At 37.4% G+C, this 21,374-nt stretch overlaps 1 protein-coding gene across 1 annotated transcript in view; it reads left to right on the top strand.

Annotated features, from left to right (window-relative positions):
• Positions 1 to 21,374, top strand: part of CLVS2 (clavesin 2) — a 58,202-nt gene that overhangs the window by 22,991 nt on the left and 13,837 nt on the right. The window contains exon 3 of the mRNA XM_031611124.2: positions 18,567 to 18,677. Within this exon, the coding sequence (XP_031466984.1) occupies positions 18,567 to 18,677 (111 nt within the window). The remainder of the gene's footprint in view (positions 1 to 18,566; positions 18,678 to 21,374) is intronic.

The following is a 21,374-nucleotide window of genomic DNA, read 5'->3' as shown; positions in this document are numbered from 1 at the left end:
GAATAACTTGTTTTGTTCCATAATCTGCAGTGAACTCTGGCTATAGTCTGCTTTGATTCACATATTGTATTATAGGAGACATGTTTTTCTGCTAAGCAGAACTTTTTTTTTTTTTTTTTTTTTTTTTTTGCCATTAGTGCATCAGACTGGACTAGATGCTGCTTTCTGCTCACACCTCCTCATTCAGAAGTTTGTTTTTGTTTTAAACACACAATTAAAAACTACAGAGGAGATTCATTCAGATTCATTTAGTATTCACATAGTCTGCAGTTATCTTCATCCAGATAGTGTCAGTCTGATTTACTTCTCTGCTTTTCCTTGTGAAAGATATGTTCTTGTTCTTTTTCTCTTGGGTTTGATCATTCTTACATGGACTGAAGTTCACAGCCCTGGACTCATCAGACTGAAATTGATACCTACACTGTTGTCAAGGTAGGGATTTTAGGTGCTGGTCTTGCACTGAGAGCAATGGTATCAAGAAGAGAACAGGACTATACGGATGAAAACAAGGATATTTGACTAGCACAGAGTTTTGGGGGATTGCAATAGCTCTACAGAAAATAAAAAATAAGAGAATTTGAGCTTCATGTTGGTTAGTGAGCTTTCAGCCAAGTAGTATGAAATGTGAGGCTTGTCTGTGGAAGACAGAATGTCTGTAGGGAGATGTGTTTCAGCATGGGGATGGCAGTTAAACGCTTGCAAGTAAAGCTAATTCTGCAGGGATGGCACATAGTGGGAAAGGAAATGTTAGAGAAGGGCAGAGTTATTTGGATCTGTGGTAAAAACAGGAACTGAACAGGTGCCAAAGGGGAAACAGAGTAGAGTTAGGAAAAAAAGAAAAGATCTAGAGGAGGATGTAAATACAAGGGTGAACTGTTGAAATGTGGGGAGGGCAGTCTGCATAGAATGGAGAGGCTGGGAAGGGGGCAGAAAATGGGTGATACAGCAGTTGAGGGCATCCCATTTCTTAAGCAATGATAATTGAATGGAGGAGAGATGAAGAGTGAAAGAGACAGATGCATTTATTTGCTAAAGAAAATGACAAGGGAAGAAGAAGGAGTAAAAATAGGAGCCACTGCTGCAAGAAAATGTAATTGGGAGTACAATTAGAGGAGCTGGTACTAAAAAGCCTCATCTGTGGGTAGGTTTCCAAGGTAACAGGTGAAAGTGTCATGGGGCAGGTGAGACTGAAATGTGGAGCACATCTGCTGTGCAGTGTGACTTGAGGGGTTAGGGTTTCATGTTTATGTATGCTGTTAGTTTTGTCCTCATTTTCGTGTTCCTAAAATAGATCCTAGTTTCCCTTAGTATTACTTAACAGTGAGTCAAAGCCAAGATTTAAATATCTTTAATTAGTTTTAACAATTAAATTTCTAGTTAACACATTTAATATAATAAGGCTGTTGTCCATTATGGCAGAAGAACTTTAAGCAGGGAACTTTCATCAAAGCCTGTCCAAACCTCTGCTACCCTTTTCTTGAGCTAGGTAAGATGATCCAGTGCAGGAGGTCAGAACTTTCCAGTTTGCGCTGCCTCTGTTCTTCTTTATCAGACATCCTCACACTTTTCCTTGCCCTGTACTCAGGCTGTATGCATGTGTGGTCTTTGGTGCATCACAGTGCCTGCAGCCTGCACCCTCCTGCAGCCCCCACCTGTCAACGGAGAACACCAGAGCCAGTGTCAATTTGATGTGAATTTCAACAAAGCTAGGCCTGCCAGATTAGACAGAGAGTTACTTGATTGAATTTCAAAATTTTGGCTTCTGGTTTGATTCTTGCTTCAGGCATTATTTCAGATCCCATGTCTGGAAAAAAAAAAATAATAAAATAATAAAAAAAAAGTATCTTCTCTTCCAGCTAGAAGCTGTGTTCAGGGCATTGTGGTATGATCATCTCTGGGAATACTTTATGTCTGCAGTAATGCTAGATCACCCACTTACTTGTGCATGTGAACAGCAACTGCAATTTTTACTGCTTTGTGTGGTACTGGAGACACTTCTCAGTGTGATGGATACAGACTAGGGAAGGTTCATAGTTTGTGTGGACTATATAAACTATAAACTTATAAAGTTGATACTCTAGTAGAATGTGTATATCAAGCTTTCTGCATTGGTGCTGGATTCTATTAACCTGTCACCACTAGTTTAGCAATAGCACTCCAGAAAGGATCACTTAATTTTTTTATTTTTATTTATTTTTATTATTTTTTTGTGACTGTATCTACTTTTATGTCAAAAAACACACAGTGAGGGAGAGGTTTTTTTTTTTTCAAGAAACAGAATACTTGTAAATTGATTTTTCTTCTGTGACATACAGGACTGTGAAAAGGTCTTGATCACAGTATTTTTTTACTATGAATTCAACTTCTCTGCTAGCCTAACTTATATTTGCTTTGGGGCTGTGCTTTTCACCCTGCTGATGACAGGAGGTAAATTATTTTTATTACTATGTTTATGAAGTCTCTCATACATAAAAAGGGTTCAATAGATATTCAGTAATAGAGAACCATTTTCTGCCAGGAAATAGTTGATATGTGTAGTTTTGAATAAAAAGAATCTTACAGCCTGGGTGATGTTCTCTTTAAGACCATGAGAACTCACTGTTAACGTGAATAAGCATATTACTGGTTACTTTAGACTTGTTAATTCTGTGCTCAGATTGGTCCTGATTCCAAGATGGGCACTTTCTGTGCCCTCACTTCCCCTAAGCACAAATTTCATTATTGATTCTCATCTGTTAAGGTTGATACTCTTGAGTTACTACTGAGTTAGGAAGAATATTGGCAGAATTTCCAAACATGCAGGTGTCATGTTGTGTCCTTGCACAGGAACATTTTTTTAAAATTTTTTTATAATATAATTAAATTCACCAAGAAAATATCTGGCTGCATGGTGAAGTATTGCCCATCCGATGTTGTACAAATACAGTGCCATTCATATATCAGTTCCTCAGATTATTTTATTTAATGTTATTTAAGATTACCTACTTAACATTGCTCTTAAGTAACACTACATTGCTCAGTTCTATAGGAAAGGAACTGGGATACTGAAGAGTTAATAGATAAGAAAGTAAAAATTAGAAAGTGTTCTGCTTGGAGAACAGTTTACATATTGAAGCTATTTCCACTCTATTTTCTGGGCTGTACAGAATTTGGACAAGAAAAGTTTCAACAGAATGTGAACAAAAGAATTTATGTGATACTAATTTTCTTGAGAAAAAACTATTCAGTAGAGTTCACTAGAGTGGGTGGAAACAGCTCTCAAGACTCCTTAAAATGTATTTATGCAATAGACTTCATAGTGCTTGAGTGGCCATTCTGTTTAATTAGTGGTATTTAAAAGATTTAATCAGTGTAATCAGTAGTATTTAAAAGGTCTATAGCTTTTATTCGAAAGTGAATTTATTTGTTTTGTGTAAGACATAAGAATGTTACATTACTTCATATTTTTATGAGTTTTCCACTGTTTTATAATGGGCAGCTGTCAGTGGAGAGTATTTCTAACATAGTGCAGCAATGGCTGTATTAATAAAGGAGACATGCCCAGTGCTGCTGCCTGCTGTTGAGGCCATGGAATAGCTACATCCTGGCTATTAAAGTTGTTGTCATCCTAAATGGCTGGCTACATGTGAAGGCCATTTTGAGAGTGGTGTTGATGTACAAAAACTGCCGAAATGTTTGTAGAAGTGCAGGGTAGCTTTGAACTTCTCTAAATTTCATGGTGTAGTTTGAGTTTCTCCTCTATGAAAGCTTATGGGTGCTAAATGCCTGACATAGATGTCACTTGGGTTTTGTAAAACATTAATTTGTGCATCTTGGTATTTCCTCTGGTACATTTTAAGAAGATAGACAGACTACGGAGTACACCTAATGCATTCAAACTGGTGCTAAGTCCCCAAAGAGCTCAAGAGAGCAAGCTCTATTTAAAGAACACTGTTCTGGAGATCTTTGCACTCACCCTTGTAGGTGAGTGGTGGAGAAAGGCTGGAATTTCACAAAGTTGAGTTTAGCAGGATCACCTGCTATTAGCTTTTATGTGCTTATAATTGGAAGTGTTTGCAGTGTGATGACACAAGTGCATCTTGCATCAAATGAATAGTCATGTCTGGTGTTTTTCAGTGTCTGGTGACACTTTGAGGCAGCCAAAAGCTGCAGTAAATATGCTGGAGTCAGCTGAAAGTGCAGCATTTAGATGTACAGAATTAGATTACTTGAGCTATTATTTGATCAAGACATTGGGGTTAATACCTCTACTTCTACAGTGGCACCATGGGGCTTTATACAAACAGAAGTGGTCAAGGCCTCAGTTGCTCTTTTCTGCTGAAAGCTGGCAACTCCAGCAAGCACAGCAATCTCCTATGGTGCTGCAGGAACTCAGGGGCAGAGCTGAGTCAGGAGGAACCATGTACTGAAGTGCCAGCACCATTGTGCAGCACTGTGGCTGCCACCTGGAGATGAGCCTGCACAACCTCATTTCTCAGGTGACCTATGTCACAGTCACTGAGCCGAGAGATAAAGTTTCCAGAAGCACAACAACTTAAAATAACAAAGAAATCTGTATATTCAGAATTTATTGAGACACACAGACAGTGCTTGTCTATAGTTCACACATCAGTTCTGTATGCAGTTCAATTTCTGATCCAGGCATATGCTTGCATTTCATACAATCATATCAAATAACAAGGTGGAATCTATTAGGATAACACTGAGGTGCTATGTTTGTACACATGAAAACACGGACATTCTTGTTCTTTTAAAAATTTAAGCAGAAATATTATAACCTTAGAGACTACCTTCTTTCTAAGAAGAGTTGTATATTTTCCATCCAGAGTAAATGAAAATGGTCATGTAAAGTGTCTCCTTTGAAGAGAGCTTTTTCTTCCTACAGGCAAATATCAAATGGGTCAGAACTGAACCATTTTGTGTGGGAGGACTGCCAGTACCAAATGGAGTATTCAGACACCTCACGTACCACCTCCAGGCTGTATCTGTTCCTGTCTCCAGGAGAGACTACTGTGCACCATGGGAAATAGATTTCAGCCAAATAATGTTCTCTGTATAAGGCAATAGAAGCCTAGAGCACTCAAACTGCAACTCCTAGTAATAGCCAGCAAGCATTTTGAGATAATTTTTCCTTTTTTTTTTTTTTTTAAATCCTCCCTCTTTCCCCTCGGTTCTGTATTTCAGGGAACTCAAATTCAAAGGTTGCCTTTGCCTTTTGTACACTTGCAGATTTAGCTGCTGCATTCTTATCACAAAACACTTAAATATTCATGCTGCTTTTAATTTTATTGCTGCAAGGCTGTGGTAGTGGATATGATGATGCAGAAAATTGTGCTCAGAAAATGGAAGGCTTTTTAATGCTTGAGCTATGTGTGAATATTTTTCAGTTGGCTCCAAAGTGAGCAAAGCAGACTGGAGTATTGCTTTAAATTATCTATTTCAGTAAATGCACAGCCACAATCTTTAAATAGTTAAGCAAACAGCTGGTGTCTGATATCTAGAATGTGGCTTGAAATATTATTCATTCAGGATAAGAACAGATCTTAGATCTGTTGTACTAAAATGTATACATATGGACACATCAGCAGATTCCTTTTCCTGAATTGCCAGAAAGAAGCAGTGCAGCATATTAAAATTAATCTTATGTTATTTCAATTGGAATTTATTACATTTGAGGGAATTTAAGTGAATTATCTGTACAGTTCATATTTCCTTCTTTGCTGGCAGTAGGCAGCCTGTCTCTCCATGGTAGGCATTTGTCTGATTAATTGGCCCTTTGTTTTCCTTTCTTTTTGTATATAGCTTATTCTAGTCCTTTCTCTTTTTTATATGGTAGCATCACATTAGCTCGAGGTCTGTGAACTAAAGTGGATTAAAAGTCAAGAAGCAGCACTAATACATAATTGATCTACCAGTAGAACTCAAAGAACTGATTCTCATTCGGAGATAAGAAATGCCTACTTTTTTGTCTTACGCTGACAGTCTGAGCTCTGAAGTCTGTTTCAGATTAAAGTGAATAGGTTACTGGAAACTGACAAATAGTTTTTAAACAAATAATGTTCAGACAAATAGAAACTGACAGTGGTTTATTACCCATGGTAATAATCTATTTAAGATATTAATGTGATATTTCATTTGAGGTATAATTATTTTTATACACAAAAAGACTCATGATTTTGACACATTTTTAAATTTCATTGTGTTTTTGTTCACTGGCTCTTGAAAATACCTTATGTCTAAGATATGTTATGTGGTTTGGATCTGTATTTGTCTCTTGCTGTGATCCTACACCTGTTAGTACCTAACGGAAGATTTTAACTGCTTAACTATTTTCTGTAGATATACGATACGTTCGTGCCATTCACTTCAGATTCCCTCAACAACTACATGGCTTTGCAAGTGGACAGACTGAAAAAGGCTGTGTCTGCTCACATTAACATTGGCTCTGATTTTGCTTCAGCTTGGCATATGTCACTTTTCTTAGTTGCTGAGGAATGACTCTTGACTGTTCAGTTAAAAGGAGATGGAAGCTTGTTGAAGGCTTAATGTTTAATAATATCCTCACTGAAGTGAATTCTTCTGTATTTTCAGGCTCCTGTGAAGGTACACATGGCAGTCACAGCAGGGGCGTTTGCAGCTATAGAGTGAATGACAAGAGGATGATGGTTGCACGGTTGTGTGACTAATAGCCTGTGTATGCCGGATGGCGTAGCAAGGTACAGCGGATGGTGCTAATGGATGGGAAAAAAGCAACAGTCTTCAGGGTGTCTCTCCCTTCCATTAAGTCCATTCAGGCATGCCATATGTCATCATCCATGTACTGGGGATTTAATTCTCCTCTTGGTATCAACTACTAACACTACAGTGAAAGTAATGTAAGAAAACAGAAAATTCAAGTCATGCTATAGAAGAGGGCTGCAAATCAGAAAGTGACTAAGTCAGAAGAGTAGTAAGGAAGGAGTAGTAAGGAAATAGTACTTCTTATGCACTTTTTTTAAGGCTGTGTATGTGATAAATATGTTGCCCAATTTTAGCATACTGTATTAGACTTGAGACATTACAATCTAAATAGTGCATTAACAGTACAGCAGTAAACATTTCACAAAATACAATTACAAACATTTAAGATGTTACATGTGCAATAAAGATATCTTTTATTAAACAATTGCTATATTTGGAAAAAGGAATTCTTCCACATGCAGTCACTCTTTATTAGGTTGGTAATGCTAAGAGCATAGCAGTAATCAGCCTCAAAATGGAAACTGAACTTACTTCCTAGGACTTTGTTATTGAACTGTCCCCTTTGTAACATTTCTGAAAAGCTGAACTCGGAGGTATGTATAGATCAATACAGAGGAGAGAAACTCATTCCCAGCTTTTGGAAGCTAAGCTTGTTCAGCCTTCTGCAGACAGCTTGGCAGTATCTACACCTTGTTAATCCTTGTCCAGTAAATAAGATGCATGAAACTTTGGAGTTTTCAAGTAAGTCAAGTCTTCATTTAGGTGGATTAAGGCTTTCATACTTTATGCCGTCACTTCTGATGAAAAGGTGACTGATCTCAGGCAAACCAAGAGCTTGAGTACATTACACAGGGTAAATATTAAAGTCTACCCGCAGATCATTTTTTTTATTTATCTTGAGAAGTCTATCTTCACATTGGTGTTCTGGTTGGTGATGAACTTGAAAAATAGCACAACCTTGGAATATGAAGAAATTTTTGAAAATATACATAGATCTCCTGTAGTTTTGTATTTTTTGTCAGTGGCTGACTTGGTCAGAACTGGCAGTGTGCTCTCCTTCGTTATTTTCTTATGTTCAGAGCAAACAGTTCGTATTCTGGTTTGTGTCCATGGCCTCTTGTCTTGGCAATGGGCAGTACCTCTTTGCATCTTCCCTGCAGGTATGTATACAGACTGATAAGATGTTCTGAGCCTTCTTTTCTCCATTTTCTCCAAGCTAGACAGCCCCATCTCTCTCAGCCTCTCCTTGAAGGTACAACTAAGCTACAACTAACTAAGGTACTACAGTACCTTAGTTGTCTTTGTGTCCCTTTGTTGACCTTAATCTAGTATGTCTGCCTTGTACTGGGGAGCCCAGAAGTGGACTGGCACTCCAGATGTTGCCAGAGTCCAGTTGTTCTTCTCTGTGAGTATCCACATAACATGGAATGTAACTACTATTATTTTTTCTTCTTGAGAAGAGATTCACATGGGCTGCACTTTGTTCTTAGTAAGAAGAGATTTGCATTTCTACTTTCTATCTTCTTTCTCCTGAAACCTTTGGTATGAGTTTTCAAGAGCCACGGAAGTGGGATTTCAGGATAGGGTAACATCACATTTCTTCATTACTAACACAGTAATTGCATATTATGTGTCCTAGATATGTATGATAAAATAAATATTCATTTATTTGCCCAGTTTTTATGAAACTCTCTTTTTTTTGACTGTTAGGATTTACGTTGCAGCAGCTAACACAGAAACAGCCATGCTCACATGACTTAAAAAGAGAAAGAATTGATGTCTGGAGTTAGAATTCATTAACGATGATTAACAGTAGTCCTCCAGAGTAATAACCATATTGATAGTTCTCCCTCAAACAGTACTGTCATTCCTTGGACTTCCTGGAGGCTTTTATGTATGCATACTACCAGCAGTCATTCAGGAGTGCAGAAGAGGGAAATTGTGGTGGGGTTACCTTATAGGAAACCACATCTTTTCAAGTATCTTTGCAAAGAGAAAGCACAGATGGGCAGTTCAGACTGAGGCTTTCTTAAAGCTGGAAGGCTGACATAAATCTACATTTTATGCCATGATAAAGATGTTTGAACACTTTTTGGAACTGGTATTATTTTTTACTGCTGAAAACTGACCTTTTGAAAATTTATATGCTTCATAGTTCAAGATAACTCTACTTTTAATAAAATATAATACTTATTAATGGATCTCAAGTCAGCTATTCATTTTCCCTAGTAATTTAAAGCTTAATTAGGCTGCATTCTAGATCTCAGTGGCTGAGATCTGATTCTTCTTTAGTTAGTGTCCCTCCAATTTTACAGTTCAGTTCAATTCTCAGGACACTAATTTGCATAGAGTGACAGATTAAAATTGGATAGTTAGAAGGATTTCTGCTTTTAGTGGCTACTGCATTGATGAAGAGTAATTCCTCATAGTATGAGGAAATATGGCTCACAAAGTAACTTTTGAATCATTGCAGTTTTCAGTCTGTTGTATTGTTGTAAATTGAAGCTGGTGAAGTGATGATCTAATTTTAATGTGGCCTGTCTGAAACTAAATATTACATATATGGAGAGTTTTCGATAATTAAACTGTAGGCAACAGTTTATGAGTTCTTCATCTGTTGGAAAAAAGGGGATTGTTTTGATTGGAGATGGTCAATGGTTAGTTGCTGCCACGACAAAGAAGCTTGCATTTTTATCTCTATTCACCCTATCCATCTGCAGACCTGTGCACTTCATTGCCTGTATAGGTAATATATACAGTTCAGATGTCATTTCTTGCAAATTTTGGTTGAAATCCTTAGGTAGGCTCTGGTTCATCTGGGAAATTCCCAATTGGGATGATATGCAGATATGATACAGAAACTATAAGATTTGGTATTTGCTTACCCTGCTTAAGATTAGGTTTGCAAAATCCATTCGGTCTTGACTTGTTATAAAAAAATGTGGGTCCTCTGTGTAAGATTGTTATTCATTTCTCTTTCTCTGACTTTCTTTTCTGTAGTTTGAAGACAAACTACAGAAGAAATAAGATGAATATGTTTTTCTCCTGTGCACTGTGGTAATTTCTCTGTATTCCTTTCTGAATTAATTTTAATTTAATCTCTGCCTTTTCCTCCACTCTTTACTCTTATGCTACTGCTCTGATTCCTGCCCTCTCATTGTTTCTCTCTTTGTTGTTTTCGACGGTTTCTCTTTCCTCTTTGAAAGAACTATGAGATCACATAAGAGATCATATTTTGGTTATACCTCATAGAACAAATAGGTGTAGCTTCCCTAAGGCAAATTTATGTATGATGTTGCATAGTCTTCTAACATTTGGAAGTGGTCGTAGTGTGAGGCAGAAGTTGCATATATTTGTGCTCCTCTTTGAAATGGCCTTGGGGCTGTGGGAAGCTTCCCTCATCATGAAGAGCACCATGACATTCATCCTGTGAGCAGTGAACTTAGTAGAGACCACGGGCTGTTTGGGATCAGGTTAAGCTCTTTGACTAAAAGATGATGACTTCATAACTGTGTTGGTAGGAGTTCAGATGCTGGTGTGGTATTTCACCCTCTTGAGTGCCATTCCTGACCAAAGACATTTGCCTTCAGAAATTTGACTGTGATATATTTTAGGAATGGTAATTTCCTGCATTATTTTTATTCCATCAACATTACAAAGGTAGTGCTATTATATTTATGCACTGCACTGTTTTCACAGAATCCTAGGAATTGGAGAGAAGCTCTAGAATTCAGCACGTCCAACCCCCCTCCTAAAGCAAGTTCCCTGCAGAATTTGTACAGGAAAATGTCCAGGTGGATTTTCAGTATTTCCAGAGAAGAAGACTCCATAGCCTCACGGGCAAGCCTGTTCCAGTGCTCTATCACCCTTAAACTAAAGAAATCTTTTCTCATGTTCATACAGAACTTTCTGTATTCCACTTTGGGCTCATTGCCCCTTGTTCTGTTGCTGGACACCACTGAAAAGAGCCAAGATGCATCCACTTGACTCCCACCCATTAGATATTAATAAGCATTGATAAGTTCTCCTCTCAATCTCCTTTTCTCCAGGCTGAACAGTCCCAGGTCTTTCAGCCTTTCTTCAAAAGAGATATGCTCCAGGTCCCTAGTAATCTTTGTGGCCTTCTGCCAAATTGTCTCTAGGAGATCTCTGTCTTTCTTGAACTGAGGAGCCCAGAAGTGGACACAGTACTCCAGATGTGGCCTTAGCAGGGCGGAGTAGAGAGGGAGTATCACTTCTTTCAGTCTACTGGCATGCTTTTTTTAATGCACCCCAGGATACCATTGGTCTTCTTGGTCACAGAGGCACACTGCTGGCTCATGGCCAAACTCTTGTCCACCAGGACACCCAGGTCCTTCACAGAGCTCCTTTCCAGCTCCTAACCTGTACTGATGCACATGGTTATTCCTTTCCAGATGTAGGACTCTACACTTGCCCTTGTTGAACCTCGTAAGGTTCCTCTCCACCCAAGTGTACTCTCTAGCCTGTCCAGGTCTTGCTGAATCACAGCACAGCCTTCCGGTGTGTCAGCCCCTCCTCCCAGCAAACTTGCTGATAGCATAGTGTTTTTCCATTTGTCTGTAAACTTAATTTAAGAAGACATTCACAAGCTGCCTAGAAAATGGATTTTTTTCCCCTATGGGAATTTCCACATCTGATAATTGCCTATTGTAAAAAATGATTTCCATCACAGGAAAAGAAAATGGTATGGAAGAACCTACTCTACTGACTATCTCTTTTCTGCTTTTCTGGTTTTGCCAATTTGGGAACAGTATTACACTTTGAAAAGGTATTTTTTTTTCCCTTTCTATTATCTCACATTCCAAACTGTTAAAGTGTTGTGCAAAATTAAAAAAGGAGCCAGGATTTGTAGCTGAAGATAGAATTCTCCTTGGAAAGCAGCATTTTTAAATTTCCTTTATAAAACTAAATTCTTCATATTTCCAAATTCAAGATGAAAATTGAGTAAAGGGAAAAAAAGTACTCAAACTCCCAAATCTCTGTCAAAACAAGAAAATATTGCTTAAAGAATTTCACACGATTTCTAATTGAACTTTAACTCCTACAAAATATCAGGCCAAAAGCCTCGAAGTTAATTTACAAAAATGAAGTAATTCTAAATGCAGAGGAAAGCTTTTATGCAAAATATTTTCTTTATCAAGTGCATGTAATTAAAAAAAAATGACAGTGATTGGAGTTCTTTATCTAAATAATGGAAACATGAATTCTGTATAGATTTATATATTATTATATTCATATATAAACATGCATATAAATAGATGTCTTTTAAATCACTACCCACCTAATTAATCTTACCAATATATAGTTTTTAAGATTAACATATTGAAATGAAAGATGCAAGATTATTTGAAATTATAACAGATACTTCAGTGAAAAGAGCAATGTTCTCACTGTATGGATATAATCTCTCTCTAATCTCAACTCATTCAATTTTAACATATTTCTATATGAGCTGTAAAATAAAAGGACTAATAGAAATGAAAAGGAGAACTGCCAAAAGTCAAATTGCTTCATTGGAAGCTTCTTAGCAAAATGACAACATCCAGTTCTAGATAATTAAATCTTATTTCGTAGGAATGTCACTGAATGATGTTAATTTGCCTGTAGGTAGTGCTCTTTAAGTTGAACAGAGTAACAAAAATTTATTTGGGCACTTTTAGTTTGTGTTAGAAATGGTTTAACATTATCTAATGAAAAAGAAAAGCTTCAGCTGAGGGATAACAACACCATACTTACAGAGGAAAATCATTAAAGCAACTAACTAGCATATGAATATATCCATATATTTTTAGATAGGAGGAAATTTCTTAGTTAATATCTCTTTCATTGAACACTAGTTTTGATTCAGATTATGTAGATGTTACAAACATTTCAGAGATCAATAAAAATTTCACCACCTTTGAAAAAAATGAAACCTGAAAAATGAAATGTCTGGTTGCTTTTTCGGTAGTCCAATAGTAAAAGTGGTCTATAATAGACTGCAAATAAACATCTGCTTTAGTATCTTGAATTTCTTTACATTAACAATGTTTTGGGATTCAAACCTTAAGAAGTTTAGTACAGAGAAACAGGTCACAAGGTGAAATCTCCTGTTGCTACAAACTGGAGATCAGCTTCCTCATAATTTAATAATCATTGTCTCAAAGTCTCTGACGAACTTTATAGTCCTTCTAACTCAGGATATTCCATGATTCTATGAAAATGAGTTAGGTTGCTTATTTCCCCCCATATTTGTTTTATCTTCATGATTTGAGTCTCTCTGCTATTTTTCAGCCAAGCTGTGGTCATGGTAAATTGTTTTGTTTGGTTATCATTGTTGTTCTTTGTTTTGAATGAGTCTTTCCTCATCTGTCATTTATTCTCTGTAGCATGGTTATAGATAGCATCTGCCTTCTGGTATTCCATAAGCTGAACAGTCCTAAATCTTCTAGAATCCTGTCTCTTTATCATCCCACCATACCAGTGGATACAGTCCCAGTCTAAAGCCATGTCTTGAGCAGAGTTACAGGGTTTTTTTTGTAAATACTTCTGTCAAGGATGGATGCCTGCAGGAAGTTTGGTATTAGAAATGTTTTATTTTTTAATTCCTTCAATGAAAATTGCAGTTTTGGAGCAAAACTTTTCTTATGTGCACAGCAGTGGCTCTTTGTTCCCCTGGTACTTTAAACCTTGCAGTACCAAGGAAGTGAAGCTTTAATTTTCCAGTCAGGGCTTTTCTGTCTTTGATTTTGCATGGTTTCCTCTTTAACATACTAAAAATTAAGTTTAGTCATGCTGCATCTTTCATCTTACAGAATGTTTCAGTATTTTTCTCATGGAGCTTTCCATTATGAAAGTACTGTTTGGGTTCATCATAATGACGTTTTTCTCTGCAGTGCTTGATTTTTTTGAATAACTGGAGGAGATCTGAATTTTTTGTCTTCACAGATAACTCTTAAGTGACCTTTAAGACATTAATAATTTAACATACCATCTTTGAACTTGTGATTTTTATTATGAATATTCAATTTTCACAGTTTTGACCCTGTAGCCTCTTGTTGCCCGTGGATGCTTTGACCTGAATTCAGCACAGCACTCAAACACAGCCTAATTCAGCACAGCACTCAAACATAGCCTTAAGTAAAGCATGTGAGTGTGTTTGTTTTAATTGTCTAGACAGTCCATTGAAGGATGTCTCAAGACTGTCCACAGAAAACCAGTTTCACTTGTCACCATAAGGACAACAAACCCTCAGAGTAGAACTCCAGAGCATATGTGCCTAAGCACAGTGTTAGTACATGGTAAGGTGTGTCTGGACAAGCTATTGGGGTGGGCAATGTGCTTATGCAGCCAAAGATGTGGCTGGGCTGTAAGTGCATCTCTGGGCTTTCAGTAGACCCAGGTGTGACTGGAACTACACTTTTAACAGCTGTGAAAACAAAGATAATCTCAGTACTGAATTCATCTGGGGGAACTAAAAGTAGACCTAGGATATTTGAATGACAAATTTTATGTGGAGATGAGAATACTGTGACTTTAAAAAGCTCTCCTATTTTTCATATTTTTATTATCTCTTAGTACGATAACAATGCTCACACCATAGAGAAGACCCTGATACTCAGTTGGAATTTGGGCACTTTCCTCCCTTAAGTACTGGTATACTGGTTTTGGTGTTATTACATGCACTACAGATGTTTCTTCAGGCCTTCAGTTTCTTCAGAGAAGGCCAGGACCCCCTCTGAATCCAAGGGAGTTTCTTCAGATCATGGTTGAGCCTAGCACAGGGTGGGATGTGGTGCAAAGCAAGAGGAAACCTGGCCTCTCAGCATGTGCTGTGAGTGGTAAGAGCAGCTGACTCCTTGGGAAGAAAGTGAAGGGAGACAGATCTTTTGAACTGTAAGAGGAAGAGGAAAAAACTTCTGTGTATGAGCAAAACTCTGTTGTCAGGAAACCCAGTAAAGTAGAATGTGTCGGGCCATGGCTGCCTGGAGACATTAGAGGAGAGGTCAGTTACTGCCATGCAATGGTAATCAAACAGGGCTGTAGAATAAGGCTGCAGTTCTTCCTTGACAGCACACTGTTAATTGTCATTTATGTGCTTTGTATCACAAGGAACGCAGGTCTTAATTCTAAGTTCCTGTCTGTCTGTGTTGGTGGAATGGCCATGTCACAAGATATCTTTACATGAAGTATCTTTACATTGTTTTCTGCTTACAGGTTATAGCTTATGCTAAAATCCTTAGTATTGCATATATAATTAGACCTTTTCAGTGGTATGGTAATTCCCTATCTGATTTATTACTTTTCTAGTAAATTCATGGCTTACTTTGTGGCTGATCTCCATTTCTTACTGTTTTCTGTCATGGGATATCTTTTACTAAAGATTTGTATGATTCATGGCTTACAGGCTTTTCTGTAGAAATACAGAATGTCTACAGAGGCAGTCGTGACTACCACCATACCTGTGACTTAATTACATAAAACCAAAACAAAACAGAACACACAAGAGTCAGTGATTTGGAGAAAATTCTTACCTGCTGTTTGTGTAGGATGGCCATCTGTCTGGCAAATCCCAGTGCGCTAGTCAGATAGATTTGAGAAGAGCCAGACAACCTTCTGATGCCTCTTTCTCCAGCAGCTGTTGTTGCTTACTCTGCCTTTTTTTCTTTTATTTTTGTCTTATTATGTGCTGATGAGGCTGTTTTGTTTTGTTTTGTTTGCTTGCTTGTTTGTTTTTTTTTTAATCTGCATTCAGAAGATTTTGAATTCTACTCTTGGCACTATTGATAATGCCAGGACATTTTGACCAAGTCACCCATTCTCTAAATTTTTTGGGTACCCACTTAGAACTGAAATTGGGCATAGGTGCAGTCACATAAAATGTTAAATATCCAAGAACTTCAGTCAGGTTTGGAAAATGCCTTTAGAATTGCTGAAAAACACCAAGATGAGCTGCTTGTAATGTCAAATGGCATATTCTATTGGAGGATCATTGCAGACATTCACAATTGTCCATGTAAATGGATTCCAAGATGCAGGAAAATCTTAAAAGTGGTACTTTCTAAACATACTCCATTTATCTCTTAGAAATGTAATATCTTCATAAATAACCAAATTGCAAGGAATCCATTTTGAGTACACGATAGAATACAATTGCTGTTGGCTCTGCTCTGTGTGCATCCATGCATAGCCTATTGAGATCTTCTCATTCAAAAATTGTCAGTTTCTGTGGGAGGCATTTTTTAAGCAGTAAAGAATAAGCATTCCATAGTTTTGTGTGTGTAAGTTTGGGGGCACTTGTATTAATTTAAAAAACTTATAAAAATTATTCAGGAAGGCATTAATTTTAGGGATGTCTTGTTTATTTTGTTGTATTCTGTTTTAGATTAAAACAAGTGTTTGATCTTTGCAAGCCTTAATATAGTTACCATTCCAGTGTTAAATCTGAAGGTACCTTCAAAGACATTTAGATGGCAAAATATATCCTCTGCAGATATAGTGAATGTTCTTTTGTGTATGCAGCCTGCTGCACTGCACTTCCTTGCTGGATAAACCAAATATGCACAACCTTCTATAGATGAATGGTATCTCCTGCAACGAAAGGTTAAGGTGTCATCCAATGATTTATCCTTCCCAATGGATTCATTGGGTTCCTGTGATAGGGACATAATTTACTACCTTTCATATATCAGAGGTTGTGTTCTCAAAATGGTGCATAGGGATTTATGATATTGAACAGGGTGAATTACATGTGATATTATCAACCATCCTTTCTGACATTTAGTGTTGGCAGGAAATGGGCATTTAGCAAGTAGCACAATCTTCCAGTAGGATTGTTTTATTTCAAGGCTTTTCTTAATCAAATATTTCTGAAGAAAATCTTCAAAATAGACTGTTAATCACATTGGCCATCTGTGGCCATCTAGATGTTAGTAGTGTCTGTTTTACCTGTCAACCTCCCTGCAGAATATTTTTAAGGTATTGTCTCCTTGATGGAAAGTATTTCTTCCTTGAGTCCACACAGATATTGCAATTACAAGGTAAGTGGCACGCAGTAAAAGGGTGACAAAGAGAAGGGGAAAAGGAGGTACTGTATTAATCACATAGATTGAGATTTTGAAAAACCAGTTTGCATATGTGTGTCTGCATTTGTCAGTTCTGTATAACGCACACGCATATGTGCAAGACAATTATATCTTTATTCTGATTACAGTTTTGCATCATGTCGTGTTGCTTCTGAGTGGATAAGACTCCCTTGGTTAGGAATGCCTACCAGTATCTGAATGGTACTGTTCAGAGAAGCAAATGGCCTCTTCAGGCTTCTTTTTTTTTTTGCAGCAGTTCTGTTAACACTAGCAGAACTATGGAGGTTTCTTGGCACATACACTTTTTCAAAGTGTATTACTATCTGGCGACATTTCATTAAAGGTTTCCTTCCTGCTTTCCTTATTTGAGAACTCTTGCTTGGTTGATATAGTTTATGAATTTTTCTTGTCTCTCTATATATATATATTTTACTGTGTGCTCTATGACCTTAAATCAGTATGCTTCAAACGGTGCTTTGTGAGTTACATCTAGACTGGTGAATACTTGTATATGGCCTGCTATCTTGTCTCCAGAGGAGAGAAAAAAAAAAAGTATATTTAAGCAGATGATCCTGACAAAATATTTGATTGCCTCATTCTGAGCGTCTGATCCTTTGACACTGGCCTGAATCTGCATTATTGCAGCCACACAAGAACAGGAGATGTAGCTGGCAAACATGTCCTTGTCTGTACCTATATTGTTAAGCAAGAGATACGAATTGCTGCTGCTGTAAGAAAATATGGTTTTGATATAAGTGACTATCATGACTGCCTGGATATGGACCATATGTTGAATAAAGATTCAAAAGGAGGCCATTCATTTAGTAAACTTGTATACCTAACACAGTAAAGGTTCTGACATAACCTGGGGAAACAAAAAAGGAGCTTTCATCAAGTCTGATGCCTGAAGTCTAGGCAATATGGGAAGCAGCAGCAGTTTATTGCATTGTTTGAGCATATGATCAATCAGACAAAGACAAAATCAGGACATGTGATGAGTTTGGCAATAGTATTCCAGGACAGAGTGTCTGCCCTCTTCAGACTGCCAAATCCTTTGGCATACTCTCTCCACTTAGAAACTGAAAATGCAAATCAGAAACTTTACTAGGAAGTTATCTACCCTTTGTGTTTTTCAATAAGAAAAAAATGTCATTTCTTCAATACAGATACTCTATCCATGCATTTAAGTTCCCAGAAGGCTTCTGCCAACATGAGAAAAATTATGGTCCTGGATATTGCATAACACATTTATGCAATACGTATAATGTATTCTCAGTTTTGTGAAACATGAATAATACTGGAGACATTTTTAATAGTAGTGGAAATCAGAGGGACGTTTCCAGTGCTCTTTAGTGACACTGGTAGTGATAAGTAAATAAAATGAATAAAATTTCAAAGAAGTGGGAAGGAGAAAAATATATTGCATTGGTAAAATATGGACGTATGTTCAGAGCATTTCTAGAGGTTAGAAAGACTGTGTCCATTCTTGTTTTTTGAATGTCATTGCTGTTTCATCACAGTTCTCAATCAGTCTGCTCCTTGGATGTGTTGCTCCTTGGTATAAAAGGCTGACACACACTGAAAGGACACTTTTTTTGAAAAATATTTCTTTTCATTTAAGCTATAAAATAAAAGCATTCAGCATTTAAAAAAATATATATATTTGATACATGTGTGTACTACTTCTATTAGGAGTTAACTCACATTGCATCTATTTTTTTTTTTTTTCCTCATGTACAGGACAGTTTTCCAGCTCGGTTTGGAGGAATACATTTTGTCAATCAACCATGGTATATTCATGCCCTCTACACAGTTATACGGCCCTTTTTAAAGGAGAAGACACGAAAAAGGGTATACTTTTTTTTTTCAGTTTCCATTATCTGGTCATTGTAGTCAGCAGACGTATTGTAATATAAATAGATTGTTCTTAGTGGAAAGTTTTTAATTGCATTGTAAAAACCTTCTTTACCTGTTTTACAGAAACCTGTAACTTTATCTTTCAGGGACACTGTAAACAGTGGTTTTAAATGTATTTTTACATTCAAGCATATCATTCCTTCTGGGTTATATAATGGTATTGTCAGCATTGCAATTTCTATACGAAAGTTGTGGCAATAAAATTTTGGAATGATTTGTGTCTTTCATTTATGATAGACACATTGAATACCAAGTATTTTCCTAGTGATTTCTTTCACATTAATATAAACTAAAATACACAGTTGGTGCACAGTAGCTAGAAAATAGTCACTTGAGTTAAAGCCAGTGAAAGGAAATATGTGCGCGTGTGTCTGTGCATAAGCACAGTCTCTCAGATGTTGCTTAATTTGCAGCATTTGCATCAGTGCAATTAAGTTACAGCTTGGTGGCACATAGAATGATATTATTTCTGTAACAGGAAATTTGTCATCCAGCAAAACATAGCATTCCATACAAAATCATTACAAAGAATGTGGTGATACTTTTTGCTTGTTCGCTTACAGGCTCAGTTCTCTAAGGTGCTCTGTTTTTTTCTCTGCAAACAGTCTACAAGGCTACAATGTTCTTTGGTGTTTACCTATTTTTTACTGATATTTTGCATTAGAGGCCTTTGTATTCACAGATTTTGAACTATAGATTACAAAGGTTTTTATGTAATATCTGTTATAAATATGCAAATGAAAACTCATTCTGCAGGATTCAGTTACACTCAACTGACTACAGCTTCAACACAGAACAATACAGTGCCAGATATGTTTGAGGCCTAAGTCAAGGACCATCTATCTACAACCAGGCAGTACAGTACACCTCCTGGGTTTGTTACAAGATTAAAAATAAGCAACAAGGCAGTGCAATAATCAGGTATCTAAATATTTATTGAGACATCTGAATCAGTGGCTGGTGGCTCCAGCTCTTTCAGCCTGTCCTCATAGGAGAGGTGTTCCATCCCTTGGATCATTTTTGTGGTACTCCTCTGGATGCATGCTCCAACAGGTCTGTGTCTCTCCTTGTACTGAGGACTCCACATCTAGACATGGTACTCCAGGTGAGTCTCACCAGCACAGAGTAGAGGGGCAGGATCACCTGCTTTGACCTGCTGGCCACACTTCTTTTGATGCAGCCTAGGATATGGTTGGCTTTCTAAGCTGTGAGGGCACATTGCTGGCTCATGTTCAGCTTCCCATCCACCAGTACCCCAAGGTCTTTTTCAGCAGGACTGTGCTCAATTCTTTCATTCCCCAGCTTGTATTGGTGTGGGGGTTGCCTCGACTCAAGTGCAAGACCTTGCATTTGGATTTGTTCGCCTGGGCTCACTGCTCAAGCCTGCCTAGGGCCCTCCGGATGACATCCTGTAGCTCTGGAGTGCTGACTGCACCTCACAGTTTGGTGTCATCAGCAAACTTGCTGAGGGTGCAATTGATCCCTCTGTTGATGTAATTGATGAAGATATTAAAGAGTATCAGTCCCAGCACTGACACCTGTAGGACACCACTCTTCACTGATCTCCATCCAGACACTGAGCCACTGACCACCAGTCTCTGAATTTGATCTTGCAGCTGCTTCTTTGTTCACTGAACAGTCTACCTATCAAATCCATATCTTAACAATATGGAGAGAAGGATGTTGTGGGATACAAAGTATCATAAGCCTTACTGAAGTCCAGATAGATGACATCAGTGGCTCTTCACTTGTGCAAATGCAGACTTTTTACAAGAGTTTTTGTTAATTCTTAGTCAGTTCTGCCAGTAGTCAGATAGCTAAATATTGCAGTTAATAAAGTTTATTTTTCAGAAGAAAGAGAACAAATTATTGTGAGAAAAAAAAAATAATAATCCCACAGAATTATCTTCAGAAGTGTATCAAGATCTCATCATTTATCTTTCATATATTTCCTGACTTATTTTTGCAATTTTTGGAAGGTCTGGTAGATTTGCAACTGATAATTGCATTGAGATAAATCTAGTACTCAACATATATAAAGCAATTGCTAAAATATTGAAACATCCAGTTTGAAAATGACCATAAAATAAATTGCTTTTGCTATTAATATTTGTTCTATCACGCAAAGATAATTCCTTTCTGAGAAAGAAATATTGTATTTGCATGTTTACATTAAGCTTTCTACCTATGCAGCTGACTGGAAGATGACAAAATTTATGACTGTTTCTTTATCTTTACTCACTCCCATTAAAGCATCAGTTTTCCACTTGAGGTATAGAGATGTCCCACAACCAAGCATATATTTGCCTTTTTCTTTTATGTCTGTCTGCCTTTTGAATTTAACATTTGATAAATCAAGGTATAGCTCCCCAGAGAAGTCCTTGCAAGGTGAAATAGGATGTGAACTGGTAGTACTCCATGTACATGCACACCCTGTCTTCCCCATGGAGAGCAAGAGGCAGCGGTATGAGTAATAACTTCCCTTGCCTTCTTGGCTGCTTCTGCACAAGTCAATTAAAAGAGGATTGGGCTCTGCCATTCCTACTGTTTAATTGTACAAGCACTCTCTGGCATGGCACTGGCCAGTGCCAGCTAGCACTCTCTTAGACATTGCCTTGGAACAATTCAAAG

Source organism: Phasianus colchicus, chromosome 2 (genome assembly GCF_987193195.1).
Source record: "Phasianus colchicus chromosome 2, bPhaCol1.hap1.1, whole genome shotgun sequence".
Lineage (NCBI taxonomy): Eukaryota > Metazoa > Chordata > Aves > Galliformes > Phasianidae > Phasianus > Phasianus colchicus.
This window is presented reverse-complemented; position numbering and strand designations above follow the sequence as displayed.